Here is a 22,687-nt window from a genome sequence, read left to right on the forward strand (position 1 = left end):
TAAACGAGCTGTGTTTACCGACAAGTTTTACAAAGTGCTCCTGACTCCATGTAGGAACATCCCTGATACAATCATGTGTTCACAAAGTGGTGAACCTCGCTCCATCCTGGCTTGTGAAAAACGGAGCCTTTCCAGGATGCTCCTTTCATACCCAATCATGATACTATCACCAGTTACCAATCTACCTGTTTACCTGTGGAATGATCCAAACAGGTGTTTTTGGAGCGTTCCACAACTTTTCCAGTCTGTTGTTGCTCCTGTCCCGACCTCTTTTGGCTCCTCCAAAACTTCAACCTCATCCAAACCTGAATGAGATTGTGAAGCATCTATCCTCACACACCTGTCTCCGCATCATTTGTTGTTCCATAATGTATTCGTTTTTCACTTGATATCGCTTGATACGGGTCCTTCAGCAATATATATTTTTACATATATAGCCCTTTGTATAAAATACACATATATATTCAGCTTTTATTTTGTATTTTGTATTTCTCTATTTCTGTTGCTATTTCTTTTCCAACTACAATTGCCTGCTGCATGTAATACCTGAATTTCCCCAGCTGGGGATTAATAAAGTGTATCTTATCTTATCCTGTTTGCAACAACCCTGTCCGATGAGAACTTTGCACAATGTACATTACACCAATAGCAGCTCCTTACTCAAGTCACCAGTTTTACCACTGTAACATCTGATTTGAACTCCTTTCTGTATCTTACATGGTGAGTGTTAATGTTTTAACTTTTGAGTTGTTGATACTTGATTGTATTTCCACACTGATGTATTGATACTGATGCCAAAACAAACATGCTTTGGGTGGATATCAGAGAAACATCCTGGACAAGGCAGTCATTCACCTACTTTACAGACTGCAATCCACCTTCCTTGCATATCCTGTGTATAAGAGGAAAATTATGAAACAAATGTAAATGCAGCAAATTAAAACAGGAGATCGGTCATATGCTTATGGATGTATTTTAATAAAAATAATTCTGTCAAAATTAAACAGAATACAATATTTCTTTTTTAACATGTTTCCAGTACATAGTTTTTTTTTTCAATTATCATTTTTCCTTTTTTTTAAATATCATTTTAAAGGCTTCAAAAGTCATGCTAAGTAGAGGGTAACTCAATTCACAATTGTTTTTTGTTATTTTTATTTTTTGCTAAAACTCAAAAGTCAAAATATGAAATTAAAATTATGATAGAAGTCAATTGTGCACAGCTCGTCTGTGACACCTAAATCCATTTCTCCGGCCTCCGTTGAAGAAGTCCATGTGGCTTCAGAGGCCTCAGGCCCATTTCCAAAACTGTTCACATCCCTCCTTTCCTTAAAACAATCACTGATCACATCAGTGGCTATGTCTATGCAGGGATAAGAGGAAGGGTGCGCGGTAACAGTGCTGATACGCAGCCCAGGCTCAAACACAAAGGACAGCTGGGAGACTCGTTCCCTACAGGTATGCAACAGAGGTTGTTCTTTCCCGTGTAAGTGTGTGTGTGTGTGTGTAACAGAAGTCCTTTACAGCTGTAGAAGCAGATGTCATGAGTGTGTTTTGCATGTGTGGTTATTAGAAGAGTTCCTATTATAGCAGAAGGTCTTTATAAAAACCAGCTTGGTAAAAACTTTGACCACATACCCTGTAGTAAACCCCCACATTGCATACACACATCTCCAGTATTATATTATTCCATAGACTTAAAATGCTCTTATAAATGGAAATATACACTTCAGGGTGGATCCACAAGCCATTTGCCAGGTCACAACAAAGCAGCTGGAGTGACAGCTTGCCATTAGTCCGACAATATTCAGTCACTGCTATTTGGTAGAAAAGAAGTCTGATGCAGAAACGAAAGAATTAAAATGATTCAGATAAAGCTAAGGGATGGAGCAAAACAAGTGTTATCAAAATCCAACTGCTGATGCATATGGAAAGAGGATACAGTTGAGTCGGACTTGAGATTTTGCCATGAACAATCATCTGTTTAGATACAGAGACAGAAAGTCCCCTGTGCGCCCCTAAAAAAATAATTGAAGTGAAGAAAACACAATGATAATGATGTTATATTTGTGCTTCTAAAAGAGGGGCCAACATGTCCAATGTTAAATTAACACGACATTATCAATTTAAATAATGAACAGCCAATAAAGTGAAACTATTTAGTAAATGATCCAAACTCAGCTCGGGCCCGCAGGCTGCCTGCTAGCTAGCTCCTGTTAGCTACACCACAGAGAGACACTGAGGCTTTTTGCTCTTCACAGAGTTGTGTGTCCGTCTCTGAGGAACATTTCCACAATCCCAACACTGCAGAAGTAAGTCTGAATGAATCAGCTAGCGTTAGCCGCTGCTGTGAACACTGGCTCTTTATTTTGATGCCGTCTAATAAATCCAAGCCCACAAGCCAGCCTAGCTAGTTAGCTGGCTAGGTAGGTAGCATATGTAGCCTTGTTAAGCTAGATATAAAGAAAGGCTAGTTACTCTGCAGTGTGTTTATGAGCAGCAGCAACTAGATAGTTGATTCAAAGTTACCTACTAGCCCAATTACACTGTTGGGCTGAATTTTGGCACAATGAAAAATTAAAAGATTTTTCTGTCAAGTTAATGTACACACTGTGAAGCTCTGTGACAAACCTGTGGTTTTTGGGCTATATAAATAAGCCTGACACGACTAAAGTCAAGTGAAACACAAAAGAAGTCTTTTTCCTACAGTGTTGTTTAACCTTGAAGTGGTTTGGAATCAAAAGAAATAAAAGAAAGACTGTGATTTAATTATCATGAGGTGCACCCTAAAATTAGAAACCTTCCTGGCTGGCAAATGAATTCACCTCTTCATCTGAAATTCCAATCGCACATGCTGCACAGAGCAGGTCAGGCTATGGAGGATGTAAAAAAACAAAGACTGCAATAATGAAATCCCCAGGGGTGACTTGACTTTTGGACGTACGCACATTGTGCTTGTTAGTCTGCCTTTGATACAGATTTTCTTGATGCTGGCATCAAGGCGACCATGATAATAGTGTTAGGTTGGGTCCTGAGAGCAGGTGTTAAAGCTGCAGCTGGGGCTGAGCTCTGCCACCTGCAACAACACCGCTGATTGGTGGATGCTGAGGTCGCCACAGCTCCAACATCTCTAATATTTTAATTGAATCTCCTGTCATTAACCTCTCCCCTTGTTACTGGCAGTGTTCCAGTGGCAGATGCCACAGAGGCCCTTCAATTATGTTTTTTTACATGGGTGATTACATTACACTACTACAGCACTGTGTATTTTACATTTGTTTACTGTTGTATGGTATATGCCTTTACCAGAGCTAATGACCTGCTCCATGCAACCAGAGGTGTTTTTCTGTTTCTCTGCTGAGCACTTGTCTGCTCGGCCTTCTGAATGGGTTTCAACACTTGTATGTGCCAAACTTTAAGGGGACAAAGGTCTCAGAGTCTGTCTGTCTTCTGTATCTTATTAAAGATGATGTTTCTATACCTCAGGTTTTGTTGAGATGACCTACTGTCATGGGGTCACCATGGTAACCAGATGTGGGTATTGTGGTCGGTGATATGGTTAACAACAAGAATGTGAGTAAAATACTGATCATAGGGAATCAAAACCCACCAATTAAAACAGAAGAAAAAATAAAAAGGGGAGTTACAATTTGCTTTGTCCGGGATGAGCACAACAAACTGACAAAAAGAACTATAAAATGGCTAGATAAACAGAATAATAATTAATTATCTTTAAATAGTGTCACGCATTTCTTTATTTGATAATACTAAATTAAAAGTAGGCTTTCTTCTCTCTCGCTCTCCTCTGCTCCTCTGTCTGTGCCGCTGGCTCGGTCTGACGGACAGCCAAACACACCAATCACATGCATGCTCTTTCCTCCGTCGCCATGACAACTACCTGCCGGACATGCCTTCTCTCAGTGCTACTTAACATTAACCTGTGGAGAGACGGGCAATCATCTAAGCAAGGTAATGAATGAATGAAGCATGATTAACAACAGCATGCTTTTATATTCATGTACAGCACAGATATGATATTCTGCTTTGTTCTTTTGATTTGGTGTGGGAGTGATTGTTCAGCCTTTTAATTCATATACTGTATGATTAGTGGATATTAATCCAAAAGTATCATCATTTTAAATGATAAAGGGAAATTCTGATATTTTTTCTCCTGGCTGTCATTCTGATCAACACTATCAACACAGAAATTAGCCCCCTGGATTAGCTATTTTAGCTAACCACTTGGCGACCAACCAAGATAGCTAACCAAACTAGCTGCATACTGGTCTGTTTACAGGTGCAAGGCTGTGAACACATGTTAGACACGTAGCGCAAAAATTAGAAATTTAGTTATGTTCTTGTCTTCAGAAAAATTAAAGAATCTTATCCAGTATTATGAGGATGATCAAGAAATATTTCAATTTGATAGCGAATTTCGTGTCAGGCATCAAAATCAGACATCAAAATGGCTAAATCCTCTCAAAGGAAAAGGTAACAGCTTCTAGCTTGTTTGTGTTTGTACTGTTATGGACCAGATCAGGGTTAGGATGACTTGCCATTAAAGAGTGTCGGTTTCCTGCTTGGAGGTTGCTGTCGTTGTAAAGCAAAAGGGACGCTGAAAACAGCAACCGTTTACATCAGATGAGTCACACAGCAACAGCAATAACCATCCTTACAAAGTAATTTAAGCCTTTCAGGACATTTTTGTAATATCTGTTTACCTCTGATTAAGTAAAATCATGCAAAATATACAACAATAAGTAACAGAGGAGTAGCTACTTTGGTTGGCTGGCAAGTTGTCCCTGAAGTAAATCCCTGTGCAGTCAGCTACAATAGCTACCGGGGGGCTAACATCTGAGTTTGCTTTCAGTTGGACTGAGAGACAGATGATTTATGTAAAATTTAAATATATCTGGAAAGTAAGAAGGCTTGCGCAACATGCCAGGAGATACACTGGCATGACTCATTGTCAGATCAACCACATTTTTGTGAAAGACCAAGGCTGAAATGTGAGATTTTCTTTTATCTCACCAAACACCAACATTGTGTAAAGTCTCAGCATCATCCGTGGCCGTGGTATTAATGTCTTTTACTGTTTGTGTTTACTCACCTGGACCTGGGCTAGTGCAAAAAGTTGTCTACTCTGGCAAAGGAGCACGAACCAGACCGGACTCGAGCCATAAGCTGAACACACTCTGTGGCCTGGCCGAGCGCTAACATCAGCGGAGGCTGCTTAGGCAGATTTTGGGACTCTAGAGCAGAAAACACAATCAGACAGGGGTGCAACACACAAGTCACAATGCATCAAACTGTGCATGTCTGGGCATGAAAGCATGTCTAAATTTTAATATCAAAAGATACAGTTGCCATTATTTTTGTCTGTGTCTGCTATGCTTGGGGAACGACAGCAATACTTAAATTTGTCCTAATCGTGTCAGATTCTCTGTTCCTTGAATTTGCAGTTTCTGTTCGCTGCACTGCTAAGAGATATCAGATATTTTCTAACTTCAAAAGAGATTGCCGGCTAGCTTTATTCTTGTACAGACAAAAAAACAATAAGGTGCAGCAGATAATTTCAAAATATCTGCTGTTCTGCCTCAGCTAATTCACAGAAAACACAATTCATTTCAAACGTGGTTTAAGGCCAGCTCTTTCAAAAAGGAACAAAAAACATGTAAAATATGGCACAAAATGATCATATTGTATGTTTAATTATAGTAAAATATAGATTACAGGTACACTGTACATCTAATGGGCAATGTCAAGCAGTTGCTTTCTTTCTGCCACATGGTGTTACAATAAAAAAACTCTTGTTTGCGGTAGTTTGAAGACATAATGCATCAGTGTAACACAGTATGTGTCTGCTTCTGTTCTTTACCCAGTATGGCGCTGTTGAGTGCAGAGCAGAGTGACTCTCTCTGGGTAGGGTCTAACTGCTGGCCCACGGGGCAGTTCCAGGGGTCTGAGTATGCAAGCAGGCTGAATGCATCCTTCACAGACGGACAGACAAACAGAGAAGATGATGAATATAACAGTGCAGTGCATGCATTCTGCATTAGCCAATCAGGACTAATGCTGTTGTCAAGCTGTTGTCAAGTTGTTGTCAAGCTGTACGCCGGAACAAGGTGGAAACTGTCAAATTATGCAGTGATGATAAAACATGAATCAAGACTCTGTTACTGCTTCTCCTGTTTTTCACCTCTAATGTTTTCAGAAACATATTTTAGCGTACTGTTTAGATTTAGTACGAGAAAGTTTGTGACTCGGCCGCCATGTTGAAAACAGACAAGGCAAAACCAAGCACTGCCCAATTTGCACTATGTTATCCACCACCTGGAGCTTTCATTGGTCCAGTGCGTTGAGATATGCTGGTCTCTAGCGATTGGTTAGGGGAAATTGAATCCCCCTCCCCCATGGAAATCGCTTCTAATGTCAGACTGAAGATGTGACAAGTTCACAATTCTGAAATCAGGCAAACGTATGGACTCAAATCATCTTTCCACACGTTTCTGAGGGCAAAGTGAAGCACTGATGGATTAAAACAATTTTCTTCTTGGAAATGTGTCCATTTCTAAGGGCCTGTGTTGTGATGGAGGTTTTGCAAGCAGTACAAAATTCTTATGACATCAGAAAACGGAGTGTGTTTAACAAACAACAAATACACATAAGCCCCTTGGCTGAACCTTTATCATTCCAATGCAGTTTCTACTGTTTTTCCAGCAACTCTGTTGTTCTCAGGGCGGCTGCTCATGAATCAGAGGACACAGCTTGCAAGGCAAAGTCATTCGAGCCTTCTCTTGTGCACCAGAGAACTGGCCCAGTGGTTGTGAGACAGTTCAGATTCTATCTGCATTATTACAGCACATCCTAAATCAAACATCACTCACGCCTGCAGCGTGTACAGAATCCTGCGACCAGGATTTTAACTGGTGCCAAAGGAAGAAATCTCTTCAGCCCAGTTTTGGCATCACTTTAATCTGTTGTAGCCCAGCTGTTTGTTGGAATCAAGAGTGTGTGCATGTGCGTGCGGCTGTGTGTGCGTACCTGTAACATTTTCTTATGTGTGGCGTTCTTGCCATACTCGCGGCACAGCTGTTCATTGAGTGCCTGCAGTTCCCGTCCGAACTGGATCATCCTCTCTGTGGCCGCCTGGTTCCCTCCGCAAAGCTGTCTACTGTTACTACAGCCCTCATCTGCTGGCCACAGACACACGCAGTTAAAGTACACACATACATGGAAACATCCTGTTGGAAGTTGAATGTAAAAAATATGAGGAAAAGTGCAAAAAAGCAACAGGCAACAAATAAAGTTGAATCAATTCAAGGTAAGAGTGAGTGAAATAAAACAAAAAAAGCAGGAAAGATGCCTGATGTTGCTTATATCCTACCAATAGGAGCATGTAAGGTTTAGATCAGTGTGCATTTGTCTGAGCGTGTGTGTACCTGTGACCCCATTGCCAATGCTGTTGTCGTCTGGCTGAAGGATCTCTTCGTGTTTGTATGTGCCATTCATGATGCGCGCTGAGGAGCCCTCAACAACCCCATTGGTATAGTGCTCTGCTTCGATCTCCATCTCACTGTCACTACAAACGCACACACACACACACACAAACACCACAGGCACACAAAAACAAACAAAAAAGTTGGCAGACAAACTAACTATGAACATGATGCAAACGTTTTATACACCAGGTGACCAGGTGGTCTATTAAGTCACAGGCAGCTCATTTTAACTTGACAAACTGGACAACAACTGACAATCTCAACGTAACTAAAGATAACACTGTACAGAGGTGTTTAGGCCACGTTAAGGGTGGGGTACAATAACACTCATCAGTTACACTGCTGAAATCTGGAGACATGATAACATTATTCATACTGCCTTACAAGTAATAAACCATAGTCCATTGAGGCAAGAAGCACCAAGCATTTAAACCTCCCAGCCAGCTTTGAGACATGTTTTAGACAGTTTAACCATTTTATCTAAACCACTAATTAAAATCAAGGTGCACAAATTAAATGTTCTTTAAGTCTACTGCATTGTAAAACTGTGTTCCACGTAGCACAGCACAATTGCTTTAACTACAGGAAGTCAGTGGTCGCCAAAAGCTAATGGATGGTTACAATAGTTTTGTAGCAACATTTGTATTTTTCATTTCCACATTCGTAGTTGAGACAATTGGGTTCAGCTGTGGATTCACTGAAATCCTGCCTGGTCCCTAATTTTACTGACGTTTTTGTGCTGTTACCAGCACAGTGGCAGCATCTGCATCATTCAGCAATTTTGTTAAAGAGCAAAATGTTCTCACCTACAGAATTGATGGTCAGAGATACTGAAATAAGATGTATTAAAAAAAAAGTACACATACACCATGCTCACAAACATATCCTTAAAGCAAAATTATGCAAGAATTGGTATTTTTTGCAACTTGATGCCCCTAAAGAGTCTGACTGCAGTTCAGTTTTGGACCACTGTTGTACCGAGGTGATTGACAGCAGCCCCTGACCCGGACTCTGATCTGGATCATATTCTATGGAGAAAATATTCTCAGGTTTTCTGATGTCCTTCGGCTGCTCTGCTAACTGTTGTGGCCCTTCACTAGTTAGCTCAGCTACCTCTGTAGCTAGCGGTCCTGTTAGCTGACTCTCCCCACTGCTCCACTCCACATCAGCATTCCTCACTGGGTCCCCTCACCCTGGGCCTGAAAACCTCCTCCCACCTGTGCCGATCGTATAAACCCCAACACTCCCCTGGTGCTGAGCTCCCAGGGCAGAGTCGGCTAATAGGACCACTAGTTCCATGGCTAACAGAGCTAACTAGCAAATGGAAGTTAGCATTTACTGCAGCAAGTAAAGCCATCTGTCCATCAGAAAACTCTGTAAATCACATGGGACTGGGAATAAAAGAGGCCTCATTCTCCCTTTTACAATCAGATTACCATCAAAATGATTTTGAAGTTGTTATTTTAAGGCAAAATAGATACATAATGTTACTGAACCTGAACCTGAAAAATACTTAAACCTAGTTTTCTATAATATTAAATACTTCGTTAAAGTTCAGAAAAAAACATCCTTAGTCATTATTTATTGTGAGTTTAACACACAAAAAAACTGAGTTCATCTGTTTCATCAGTCTGTGTGGGTGTGGTTTGATCAGATTTGATTGTCAGTGGCTGGCAACTTCAGCAAACAAACTGCAAACCAGATTCTCATTCAGATGTTGCTTCATCTTGGTTGGCACAATGAACGATGTGATGCCATTTCAAAGACCACAGACCAAATGACACAAACAGTCATATCACTCATAACTGCTGCTTGAGGAAATAGGTTTTCAGGACCTTTGACAGAAAACGATGCACTCAGTTCATACAAACATAGGACGACCTCTAAGTGAAACTTTGCAGAGCTGAAAGTGGAATAAAAGCAAAATGACTCCTGTTTTCACATTAAACAATTAAACCAATTTCAATCCAGAAATAGTCCAGTGGCACACAAAGTAAAAAGTGTCAGTGTCATTGGTGCTGCCAGTATTGCTGGTGACATTTTAATTGTCCGTGGTAATGATCTACTATTGTTAAACTACCCCATGTGGCAAACCCCTAACCCTGTTAACAGAAAAGTGACAACACTGGGAACAACTACAGCACAGCCTAAATCTCTATCTATCTGTGACCATATATTGAAGGTATCTGCTACGTCTGATACCATTAGCAAAACCTCACACCGCACCTCTGTATTAGCTGTAGCTGTAACAGTCTGCTCTACATGAAACTGACAGGCCTTCCTACCTGGTTTCCTGGGTGCTGTTGGCACTGTGTGGCTGGCTCTTGGTGGAGTCGGAGGAGTTGGACTCGGAGTAGTTGACGGAGGAAGGGGAGGAGGAGGTGGAGGAAGAGGCGGAGGAGGAGACACTGGGGTATTTGACACTGCTGCTGCCAGCGCCACTGTGGCTCTTTGATTTGTTGGTGGGAGTCACCCCGTTACTGCAGGTCGGACTGTCTGCTCCTTAGTGTGTGGGTGGAAGGAAAACACAGCAAAAACACACATATTTATTACAGTGACTGGGAAAATCAGTCTTTTCGGTGGCTGTTTTAGGCGGTTGTGTGTGTGTCTGTGTCAGTGTGCTGCTCTTCAGAGCGGGCAGAAGTTGAGCAGAGACGAGCATGTGTACCTCCGGTGTGCAGGTGTGTGTTGCTGGCTCCGTGGTGGGGGCTGAGGCTGGGTGAGCCAGGATAACTGTCCTGGGACTTGGGCGAGCGAATGGTCAAGCAGCAAACCTCACTGTCTGTACCGTTCACCATCTCCACGAACTGACGACACCTAAAAGACAAGGCATACTGGTGTTACTGGTATTTACTGGAAAACTACGCTTTTAAAAAAGAGGCACTGCACGTTCTTGTCAAGCGCACTTCACATCCACAGCAGCATTAGAGAAGGTAAGCAAACACTGGCTTTACAAGTAAAATATTGTTACACCATCTTTGTCTTGCCTTTTATTTTAATCTTTAAAATATGCTGACTTACTTCAACATGAATAGTAGGTTGGGGTTGTGTTCTAACAGGCCTGGATAAAGCTGCTGAGTGGCTTCTATGGCTTCGCCCACCCGCCCTGCCAGCACCAGCTTCTGTATTCCTATTAGACAAAAGAAACAGGCTGCTATTTACGGTGTACTGATCAAGAGGAACCATGCTTTCACAACAAACATCAGAGAGAGGACGGTGCATCATTCATAGAGGCCACAGGTCATGAGCGACAAACGATACCCACTGTATCTAATTCTGGACATCTTTTGTTTCAAAACGAAGGAATACTGTTAATATCTGATATGAATAGCAGAATTAGTTGATGATAAGAAAAGTTTGCCAATAAAACGCTTTAGTGTTAGTGTGGGTAGTCTATTAATCCAACGTCAAAGTATCATATTATAGCAAAAACAGGCACCAAGCTCAGAACGTTCTTTGGAGCCGTTTAAAGACTCTATGTAATATTTGCAACGAGTCAAATTAAAATGTAAAATCCCATGTGTGCGCTTGGTTTGTTCACTCACTCTGTCTGTTCTTTATAGATGTCTGGTCCTCTTGTATCATAGTCTCTGTGGCTCTGGCAAAGGCTGTTGCGGTGGCACAGTAGCCATGATGCACCAGGTAGCTGGACACCATACTGTAGACAAAAAATGGAAGAGGTGTCATTACTTAAAGGACAAGTCTGGTGGTATTCTATGTTCATACTGTCAACAAATCAAATGAAAGCACTAAAACTAAACAATGTGTTAGTCCATCTCCAATACTTTCTGACTGAGCCAACCCAGCCTATCTGCAAGCTATGTAAAGGATGTGTGCCAGTGAAGGGCATGCAGACCACTAATTTTTATTTGCGGCCCTTTTAAAAGGGAGCCTGTCTGTGCTTGGTGCAACAATATCACAGCACTGCGTTCCGTTTAACATGATTATTTTTGATATCACAATCCAAATCATATCCATAACATTAACTTCTCTTATGGAGCGCAAAGCAAAGTTTTGGTGAGCATATGGAGAATGGAGATGTGGGCTGCCGGAGCGATGGAGCAGAGACGGCAAACTGGTTTGTAATTAAGGATTTAAAGTTCACTCGTCACTCGTGCTGATTAAAGGGGCTCAGCAGGCGGACATGCTGCTCAACCAGAAACATCTCTAAATGCACAGTAGGGCTCATATATATATATATATATAACATCTTAGTTCTGATAGTAGTTTAGTTTAAATTGCAGCACAGGAAAACCTCAGCGATCACCCCTTCAGTTGTTGATATACGACCAGTAAATACTGTATTTGTTAGGGACTATTTTCAGCAGCGTATGAAAGCACATTTGTCTTCTAGTGAGTATTTTCAGTGGCAGAACAGTGTATGTGTGCCTCACTGATGTGTTTTAATAGCTTTTGGACAACAATGCAGCTCTGTGGCACACAGGAATAAGATATTAGAAGTTGGACACACAGTCAGAACTCGTTCGTAGTGACAGTTGGTTTTTGACAGTAAGAAAAATATAGAATATTACTAGTCTTATCCTTTAAGTGATGAAACCATAAACACCACAGCCATACAGACCATTTATGATGTTATTTATTTAAAAATGAATTATCATCAACAATATCATTTATATTCTTGTAGCATGATGTATTTTTGGATTATTACATGCGAGGAATTGTGTTTTCATGTGCTGAGTGTGAAATGGTTTTTAGCTGTCTCACATATCATCACTATAGAAGTCTACCTGGTAAGTCACAACAATGTCTAACTTACTTTTCTATTATTGAACACTTTCAGCTTTTGTTGCAAATAAATTAAATTCTTTTTGTTCAGCTGCTACATACTGTCATATTCTCAGCTTTGAGATGAAACTATATTGCTGTATCATCATAAGAAACGGCATGTTCTCATAGTGACATGTGTGTGTGTGTGTGTGTGTGTGTGTGTGTGTGTGTGTTGGCGGAGGCGTGGGCACCGAATCTTACTTCTGCAGGACGGCCTGCCACTCCCCCAGCCTCTCTCCTATGGGGAAGCGGGCGATCATGCCATGGATCTTGGCCCGCCATTCGCTCATATAGTCCTCGATGTCGAAGACAAAAGGCTGCTGGCCAAAGTTTGCGTCTACAATCTCACCAGGAGTTTGAAGCCCCACGGTGGGGTACAAGTTGGGCTGGAAGATTAAAGATCAAAAATAATCCAGGTTAAAACAGTCATTTTCTGCATTGTTTAAAGCATTTTTAAGTATTTTTATTAAATAGTGGATGGCATAAACATTTATTTATTATTAGACCAGTTATTAAGTATTAAGTTGTACTAAAGTTGCACAGTCATAAAACAGTAACAGGCTGTGTGCTGGTTGTCAGTTTATGGTGGTAGCAGAGTTGTTTGTCTACCTACAGCTTGTAAACTAAACTGTGCACTCTGACCCAAATTCATAGAACATGTTCTAAAAATGTTGGTTGTGGAAAGCCTCAGGTTGCAGCTTGTTAAGTTTCTGTGGAAAACTGTTATTGGATAAACTGTAAGGTGGCTTTTTACTAAACTGTCATTAGATTATAGGGTTCAGTTGGACTTTGGGTACTTTGGTATGCACAAAAACTACCAATCAGTTATAAAATTAACACCAACACCTGAGTGAACACTGTTTTGGTTGGCTGGTAAATCCATCTGCTCTTACTGCCACTGTGGCCAGCTGCCAACTGTGATTTTGAGTTCCTGTTCTATTCTTAAAACCTATTTGGCTGGTAAAACCGTTAAAGTGGCTGTTTATTCAGGGAAATATTACAGTTCCTGAAGACAACAGACAAGAAAAGTTTCTAACCCAGCTGCCAACATCAGCTAAAATTAGATATGGACCTGCATTTACGCTGTGTAAAATGAGAATAAAAACAACCGTTTTCCAAAGTGTTTCTGAGCTCATGTAGTAACATCCTTCATACAATCATGTGTTCACAAAGAGGGGAACCTCGCTCCATCCTCGCTTGTGATCGACTGAGCCTTTCCAGGATGCTCCTTTCATACCCAATCATGATCCTATCACCTGTTACCAAGCAACCTGTTTACCTGTGGAATGATCCAAACAGGTGTTTTTGGAGCGTTCCACAACTTTCCCAGTCTTTTGTTGTTCCTGTCCCAATTTGTTTGAAACATTTTGCTGGCATCAGTTTCATAATAAGCAGATATTCACAAACATTAATGAGGCTGATGAGGTGAAACATTGAATATATTGTCTTTGTATTGTTTTCAGTTGAGTATTGTCAAAAAGGATTATTAAGTATAAGGATATTCTGCTTTATTTATGTTTTACAGTGTCCCAACTATTTTGGAATAAGGGTAATATAAGTGTATTCTGGTAAAATGGAAGTTATCACCATATTGATATGTATGATGCAGTGAATAATTTCACTAGATCATACATGTCAATATGACTATTTTTCTAGAGGATCACAGAGGACTGATAGAGCTTCATCACATGGTGCAACAACAATCACCTGAAGCTCAATATCAGCAGAACCAATGAGCTTGTGATGGACTACAATAATTCAAATATGGATGTTGCTGCTAATAAGCTACAAACTGTAAAACGTGGAAGCTTCACAAACATTCTCAAGCCGGCAGCACAGAAGATCTTTACAGTTTCAAAATTACTGTCACCAATTCAGTATCTGAGCAAATGTGAAATCTGGTCACAAGCTGCCCTTCTGTTCCTGAGTTATGGTGTTGAATAATGGCCAGAAAAGTGTTTTTGCCCATTGTGATGTCACAGTGAGGCTGAGCTCTGACATTCTGGAGACAAATTTTCATCACTTCATCATTTCATGCTATGAGACATTTGTGTTTAATTGAATTAGCTTGTGAATTCTTGAGTTCTGGTCAAAAATGCGTTTCGTGTGGACCTTTGATCACAAAAATCTAATTCGTTCATCCTTGAGTTAAAGCTGCAATATCGCATTCAAGAGAATGAGAATAAAATCTCCGGACATGGCTCGCCCACACAGAGGCATGCAGAGTTCGATATGAAAAGAAAGCACCAGTACAGTTCAGTTGGTAGATCATGAAAATCATGCTCCAATAGTATGATGCATATATAATGATACTTACAGGGAGGTCTGTGAAGGCTACACCTAATGGATGAAAGGACAAACAATTCCAGTTAAAGTATAGACAATGATTTCAAGCTATATTATGCAATAGACAACAAACTATCCATTACTACATTTCGTAACTATAATCAATTCATATACAATACACAACACCATCACCAACCTAAACTTATGCCATTTTTGGTGTAAAAGCAAGTGTTGTTGATGAGGTTAACGCAGCAGCCAATCACATCCCCTGTGGTGAACGTTGGGCCGTATGGTTGGCCGGTTCCAGAGGAGCAGAAGGAGTGGCCGTCATCTCCATGGTAACCATATGAGTGCTTGTCCCATCCTAAAATAGGACAAGGATTAGGATTAGTTTTGTCATTTTATACTTGAGACTTATGAAAAAAAAGGGCTGATCAGTATGCCTGTTATTTAACAGCACCAGTCTGCTTCCTGCTCAGCATAAACAGGAATCAACAGGAGCATTTGGGGTGAAGTGACTTGCTCGAGGTCACTTTTAACAGTAGAGAGGAGACAGTTACTCATTGACTTCTGCTGCTCAGATTTTCCCATCTGACTACCATTGCCTGGAGGGCGTCTCATGAAAATTCACACATACACATATGTACGTACACACACACACACACACACAAACACACACACACGTTCTGACTGTTTGGCATGTGGTGCACTGCTGTGGATGACCAGCAGGAGGATCTTGTCTATGTAAAGAAACTGGTGAGTCACTGCCAACAGGAACAGCAGCACAGGAGGTTGGAACAGGAGACACAGGGGCAGAGATGAGGATGTCATGATTTGCTCATTAAACTCTCTAATGCGTGCACGTGCGTGTAACTGTGAGTTATTGATTCAGCCAGATTGCTGAGTAGAGTATAAACCTCATTACTCACTAAACTGCTATGCATATATGGTAAAGCTTTACTGTATTTAAGCTTGTGATTTTGTCATGGTAGGAAAAGCACAGATGTTACTAACAACATTGGTAATGGTCCTAGTATACAACACCAGAAAATTGAATTCAGCCATCATTAATTTCATTATTCACACCTGAGCGTTTCCTACTGTGACAGAATGTCTTCTGTGAAAGAGCCTCTTGTTTAAATACCACTTAGTTAATTCCAGTCAATCGCTGGTGTAACCTGAAGCAGTGATTCACAGCCCTTTCAGTCTCGCAACCAATTTAAATGAAACAGAATGTGTTTGTGACTCTTTGTCAAAGGTTATGGTCTCTATGAAAGTTTTTCTTTATTCATTGCTTCATGTGAACAGGCCTTGAGGCATTTAAGCTCCCTTAAAGTATCCAAAGTATCTACTTTAAAAGGAAAAAATACAACCTAGAAAAAGTCAGAAAAATTCAACCGTTCTCTTCATTTGACATTTTGGGAAATTTGCGTTTTCTCTTTCCTGTGAGTTAGATAAGAAGATCAACAGCTCTCTCACGTTGCCTGGCAACATGAGGATAATGACAAGACACCAGTAAGTCCGGCCAAGAAGTAGTTACAGGATGCAACCCCTGTAACACTTTAAATGTTTTTACATTTTGGATTTAACAAATGAGATATAATGTGTTAACTAGTGAGCTTTAGAGGTGCTAGCAGGCAGATTTCTTTGACTTTGTTCTTTAAGAGAGCCAGGCTAATCTTTTCCCCTAGTTTCCAGTCTTTATGGTAAGCTAAGCTAAACCTTCTCCTTACTCTAACTTCACATTTATTGCACAGAAGAAATGTCAAACTATTCATTAAACCATCTGTGACCACTCAGATTTACCCTCCAGGTTATTTGGCAGTTCAGAAATTGTTTAAAAAAATAAAAGGAAATTACAGACCCATGAAGTAAAGAGTTACCATACATTTGAAGTATGCATTTACATATGATCCTTTAGGTCTTCACAATAGGAAACATCAAGTCCACTAAAATTGCTTAAACAGCATAATCAGCATGACCCTTCAATCTGAAAATATGAGATATAAGATGAGGAGGCTAATATGCTCTCAGTTCTAATTTTGTGCTTAACCATGCCATTGTTTTCAGGAGAGAAAACCTCAAATAACTACTAAGAAAGTGTACTGCAGGGAACACAGAGCAAGAGGTGCTGGCAACCGTAAGATGAACATGCAATATAGTCAATGCGCAGTCTGACCTCAAATAACCTTTATGTATTTATATACCACCCTTAAAGAGGCTGTAAGCAATCTCGACAGGGTTACGTGTCCGGTATTCTGCCCATCCAAAATAAATATACTGACACCTTTATTGAGCTGACAGTAGACAGATTGCTGTATGTTCCCAGAGCTAAAATACAACCTCAGGAATGGCATTTTTGAGAGGAGCAGAGCAATTTCCGTCCCTTGTTGAATGCAACATCTCTAACTGAAAAAATAAGATAGATCTCAGTCACTCTGGTCCAATGACTCTAAACCAGCTGACTAATGTCTAGTAAAACATACAGATTGGATCCACAAAGATCATATCATTGTGATTTCAGCACAACAAAGCACTGCCAACAAGGCAGGACTCTGAGTTCTGTGGCATGGTTCCTCTACAGCAAGCAACAACTACATTGGCTAACATCAGAGAATCACTTGCAATTTTTAGTTGACAAGCTTGTTGTGCCTGAAGTTTTACACTAATCCAGTTTTGCAGGAATTCCTCTCACTGTACTGGTCAGGCCGAAAAGGGACCTGAACCCAGTGGCATTCAGCTTCAGCTCACTGCCACTCTGTCAGTGTCTCTCCTCAATCACAGTCTGTCTGTCGTTGCCAAAAAGCAAAGCAGGGTTAGTGAAAGTAGGTCGTGGGTGAGCCGAGATATTAGATGTGTACTTGTATATGTGTATATGTGTGTATTTGTGAGCATGTACTAAAGCATTAACCCAAATGTGCTTGTTTTTGTGTTTATGTCACGTGCATTGGTGTTTCTTCTAACTTGAGCGCATACTGTTCCGTCTCTCCATACGGTCCTTTGTGCATATGTGCATATACTTCTGTGAGTTTGTGTGTGTGCATGTGTGTCTATGTGTGTGTGTGGGGAGGGGGGGGGTATTAGATTAATCTGCTGACAGGGATATTGCCTCTAAAGCCAGGCTCACTGCTCCAACATGCTAATGAAATGGGCAGGCCTCCACAGCAGGATCAGACACAGAGGTCAGTAGTGGAGAACACTGTACTGTTAAGGGACACTCACACATGCTTATATAAAAACATCAATGAAGGCATGGGTTCACTTGCACATACAGTACAAGTGCAGATGGACATAAAGGTGTGCACAACGCACACAGGCACACAGGCACACAGGCGAGCGGGGATAAACACAAACAAGTACACTCAGAGATGCAATCAGTTGGTCCAGGACACACACAGGCAAATCCAGAGTTTGGGACAAACACACACTGGCACACAAACACACTGAGTCAGTCAGAGTTAAGGCAATCAACAGTAATCTGTCTACCAGGGCTACAGACCATCTGTAGTGGAAACGTAGCGACCAAAAATATTTTCATAACCTACGTGTGAGCAGGTTTTGAAAACAAGTCCCTCCACTCAACGCTGTTCCACGCTATTCCACCCTTTGTGTGACATTCGACACATGAGAATCAAGAAGAAAGGAGAATGAATGATCTGTGTGTGTGCGTGTGTGTGAGTGAGTGAGTGTTTGTATCTAGAGTCTGCTGAACTAGCTGCCCTGGTGTCCACAGCATTCCACAAACCTCAACCACCGGACGGATCTTGACTAGTCAATAAGCAGGTCAAATGGCCCCAGCAAGGGCTGGAAGCCACAGAACGTTATTGGCTAGAACAGAGGAGTGATCTGATTGGTTGGGGAGAGGCAAAGGGCTTTATTCATGCTCTCGGCTGATATATGGCTACTACATTTCCTCCTATGTCATTAGAGATCACTGAACCGTTCACAGATGTCATTGTATGTGTGTAAGAATGTGTGTGCGTTTGTTGAGTGTATGGGGATATGGTGTGCAGGGGGCTGAGGGCATAAGAAGAAAGATAAAGCCAGAAAAAAGAAAGACTATTCACACTGAAAAAATGGAAGACAATGAAGAAAACAAAAATATAACACCTCTGTGCTTTGAACTCTTTTCCCAGTTTCTTTTAAACTCACATTCACAAATGACCCAACGTGACAATGCCATTTATTGGCAAATGACATACAGATATACACACAATAAATATTTGCATATGCTACAGTAGACAAAGGCTTGATGATTGTTGTCAGACCTGTTTTCTTACTAAATCTTTATAGAGCACCTTTATTCTCTGAATGCTGGCAGTGAACACAATGACCACAGTGTGAATCTAACTTTATTTACACATGAATAATTGCTGGAGACACACATACACACCCAAAGTCACCTGCTCCAAATCAAAGTCAGTTTACTGATCATGATGAGTGTTACTCTGCCTGTGAAAACGCTTTTCTAATGTCATCTGTGACTCTGGAGAATCTTTGTCATGAATAAAACAACACTGATGATGTCACAGTGGTGTCATCTGGGTTATCTCCATTTGGGCATGGAGACTACAAACTTATGAGAGGATGACTAGGTTGCACACTTGGTCACGGGGTTTGATTGAAGTGGACGTTTACCACACAGGGAGGGTCCAATGCAAGACCCTACTGAGTTGCATTATGGCAAGTGCATGATGACGGAACCAGCAATGTTTTTGCATGTGTATCTCTATTTTGTTTATATTCTTAACTCACGTGGGCATCCCATTACACATTTCTGGCACCAGTTACATGCTATTCTAATGTAGCAGTGCACATGCAAAGGCAGGAAGGAGAAAACAGCTAGCTAGCAAACATGACTGTAAACAATGCACAGTTTAAAATATTACAAAAATTGGCTTTGCAAATGTTTTATGGAGAATAAATCAACACAGGGAAAAAACAAAGAGCTGGTCATGGACTTCCCATACCAGTGAGCATCCAGGCTAAACACTGAGATGGTGGAATCCTACACGTACCTGGGTGTTTACCTAAATAATAGATTGGGCTGGACTAACAATACAAATGAAGTATATGAGAAAGGCCGCAGCAGACTATCTGCTCGATAGTGCCAAGGGTGCAGGGGGCACCCTTTTTTGACTCTGTGGGGGCACCAGCCATCGTCTATGGAGTGGTCTGCTGGGGCAGCAGCATCTTGACTGCTGACAGGAAGAGACTTGACAGACTGATAAGAAGGTCAGCTCTGTCCTGGGATGTCCCCATGACCCGGTGGAGGTGGTGGGAGAAAGGAGAATAATGGCCTATCATCCCATCATCATCCTGCTTCACCTGCTGTGTGTGAAGGAGAGATATCACAGGTCCTTCCTTCCTGCTGCTGTCACACTTTACAATCGACACTGCTCCCAGCAGACCACACACACCGAAGAACAAATTCACTGATGCAATCTTAGTGCATGCTAAACTGTGCAATATCAATATTCCCTATGTGCAATAATGTGAATTCAACCATTGTCTGTTTCACTTCCTGTATACTTATTAATCTTGCTTTTTTTAGTGATGCTTCACTATCCCCTTTTCTACTTTAACAAACTTTCACTGCTATTGGGGCAATAAAGGATTATCTTATTTTAAGAATACTGGACAGGGCACCTTGAACCCACACCAGGACAGCTCTGCTTCTGATGCATTGATTTTGACCACTCTATTTTTAATAAGTGCCCCACCTTTAGGAAAGTAAAATACTAAACTGCTTGTGTATTTTTTCAAACCTAACAATAATTTTTTAACAAGTTTTTGCTTAGTTCTGGTCTTACCATTAACAAATCTTCACTCAGATGTCAATAATCCAGGAGGTTTTATAGTTGGCCATGTGAGACCACATGAAATTACACTCTGTAATTTATAAATCAAACAAAACTGAGTAAACATTAAAAACCAACAGGTTTTATTTTTTGCCAAATATTGTATTGTCAAATGGCTTCGGATGACAGCCTTTTGTATGTGAGAGACACACTCACAAAAATGCCCTCTATTCAAAAGTGCATAAACTATTAATTTAATTTGGTGTTGGGTAAGAGTCAGGCCAAAAATATGTTCTATGTAAAATGAACAATCTATCATTACAAAGTAAGAAGCAATGTTTGTCTCAAGTCAGATTAGGGTGAGGTCAGACCACAAACCCAAATCAACATCATCTGTCACTGATCCATATGACTGCTCAGTGACATGTCCTGACATGTTCCATCTGAAGCTGTCAGACTGTTCACACTGAATCCACAAAACACATCCCCAATTACTATCGCAACGCCACGCAGCCTCATCTTTCCTGCTTTTATCCCTGAATCTCATGAATGCTGGCACTTCTCCAGCTACTTTCACTTATCCACAAATCTATTTCTTGTCACTTTCTTCATTCTTTCATCTACATTTATATAGATATCATCCAGCATCTCCAGCACAAAAAACAAACCTACAGCCTGAATGAAAACAATGACTAAGTGCTAATAATCAACCTCTTTCCATTGTTTACATTTGAATAAGAAACCTTGTTATTCTGCGATGTAAAGGCTACAGCAACCAACAACACAGCACTGTCAATGCTTGATTGTGATCTGAGCCAATGGGGTTGTAGGTCTCGAGCTGTGGGCCAATAAGTAATTAGAAAAGTTCAGGGTCAAGGTTTGGCCAGCCCCTCCAGAGCCTCTTAATTGTTGTGTGCAGACTGTCCTGTGTGTAACCAAAATTTTAACAAACAGAGAGAGCGCTGCAGGGTGGGTTTCTTCTCAGCTTGCCAAAGCACTGGTCCGATCCGAGTGTCTGAAATTCTGGCTCCAACCCAGCAAGCCAATGTTATTGCTGGATGCTGGCGTGATGAAGTATTTGCCATCCACTCTGTTCATGTTGAGTAACATTGGGAATCCTTATTTTACCTCATCTCGCTGATTGCTCCAACCACACGCTTCGTCTTGTTGTTCTACTGTCCTTTCACCAATTAATTTCACTCGCCCACTGTAACATCCCTAAAATTAACTTCATCAATGGCTTTCATCAATTTGTCCATCTGTCTATCCCCCCACAGGTTATGTTGTGCTGATATGGTTCGAGCTACTCACCAGGCAGTCTGTTCATGTTGACTCCCTGAGCAGACAGGCCGATGCCCATGTACCTGCACACAAGAGAAGAAAAATTCAAACTGTGGTAGATTTTACACCGTGTAGCGCAGGCATACACCCTTAAACACATCTGTAATCACTCCAGAGCATCAGCTTACAGGCGTCATGTTAACTTTTAATATTCAGATAAAGTTCTGGATCATACATTGAAGATCACTAAGTGGAGTTCACTTTGAATATACTGTTTTTGATCTCCTTTCATTTCCCAAATGTGTGGACTTGTTGTGGCAGAGTCAACTGCCTCCAAGGAAGAGTCGTACCATCTAACATGACAGCGAGAGTTGAAGCTTAGGGGTCACAGTGACATCCTAAGTCTGTCACACAAGGATAAGCACTTGGCCTGCATCCTTTTCATGTAAGCAAGCTTACGAAAGCCCAGCAAAAACCTTTCTGCTCAATTGAGAACGAGTCATCAATATTGTCAGTTGAGCGCGCCTGGCATCATCTCAGCTCGCCATGGCGCTTGCTGATGTCATCACTCAAATCCCAGCAATGAATTATTTCTTGTCTAAGCCGAAAGGATGACCTTATTCACAAGTTCCCTGCGTTTTCCTCAATGATATCTGGGATTTAAGAGAAGGAAAAGACACTGGTGTCACATCAGTCACCTGGAAGATGATTTTAAAGCTGTCAAATAAGTTGAAGTCAGAGTGTGCCAAGGTCTGTGACTCAGAGTAACAGAAAGAAGTCAATGTCATTTCTTCAGCAATTGTTAATCTAGGGAAGATTTCAACATTCAGGCTGCCATTACAAAACAAGACAATGAGTCTACTGCCATGCTAGCAGGTCTGTGAGTCTGTACTCAGGCACAGCAGTGCATTTAGCTAAATGCTGCTGCTTTGACCAGATCATGGTAGGAAATGACAAGTTCAGGGATCACTGCTGTTATTGCAATTCATCTTGAGGAGGGCATAAATGTCTATACCAAATGTGATTGCA

General features: G+C 41.1%; 1 protein-coding gene across 2 annotated transcripts in view; it reads right to left on the reverse strand.

Annotated features, from left to right (window-relative positions):
• Nucleotides 1-983: 983 nt before the first annotated feature.
• ranbp10 (RAN binding protein 10) overlaps nt 984-22,687 on the reverse strand; it is a 35,874-nt gene continuing 14,170 nt past the window's right edge. The window contains exons 3-15 of one of the 2 annotated variants that reach the window (XM_041938698.1): nt 21,689-21,741; nt 14,773-14,940; nt 14,608-14,630; nt 12,492-12,676; nt 11,048-11,160; nt 10,524-10,632; nt 10,171-10,319; nt 9,788-9,998; nt 7,443-7,582; nt 7,045-7,193; nt 5,879-5,990; nt 5,111-5,252; nt 984-3,938 (exon numbers count right to left, since the gene is read on the reverse strand). In XM_041938698.1, the coding sequence (XP_041794632.1) occupies nt 5,122-5,252; nt 5,879-5,990; nt 7,045-7,193; nt 7,443-7,582; nt 9,788-9,998; nt 10,171-10,319; nt 10,524-10,632; nt 11,048-11,160; nt 12,492-12,676; nt 14,608-14,630; nt 14,773-14,940; nt 21,689-21,741 (1,543 nt within the window). In that variant the 3' untranslated portion in view covers nt 984-3,938; nt 5,111-5,121. Of the gene's footprint in view, nt 3,939-5,110; nt 5,253-5,878; nt 5,991-7,044; nt 7,194-7,442; nt 7,583-9,787; nt 10,005-10,170; nt 10,320-10,523; nt 10,633-11,047; nt 11,161-12,491; nt 12,677-14,607; nt 14,631-14,772; nt 14,941-21,688; nt 21,742-22,687 lie in introns of both variants that reach the window. The other variant, XM_041938697.1, reaches the window with a different exon arrangement.

The sequence above is a fragment of the Chelmon rostratus genome, chromosome 6 (assembly GCF_017976325.1).
Source record: "Chelmon rostratus isolate fCheRos1 chromosome 6, fCheRos1.pri, whole genome shotgun sequence".
Classification (NCBI taxonomy): Eukaryota; Metazoa; Chordata; class Actinopteri; order Chaetodontiformes; family Chaetodontidae; genus Chelmon; species Chelmon rostratus.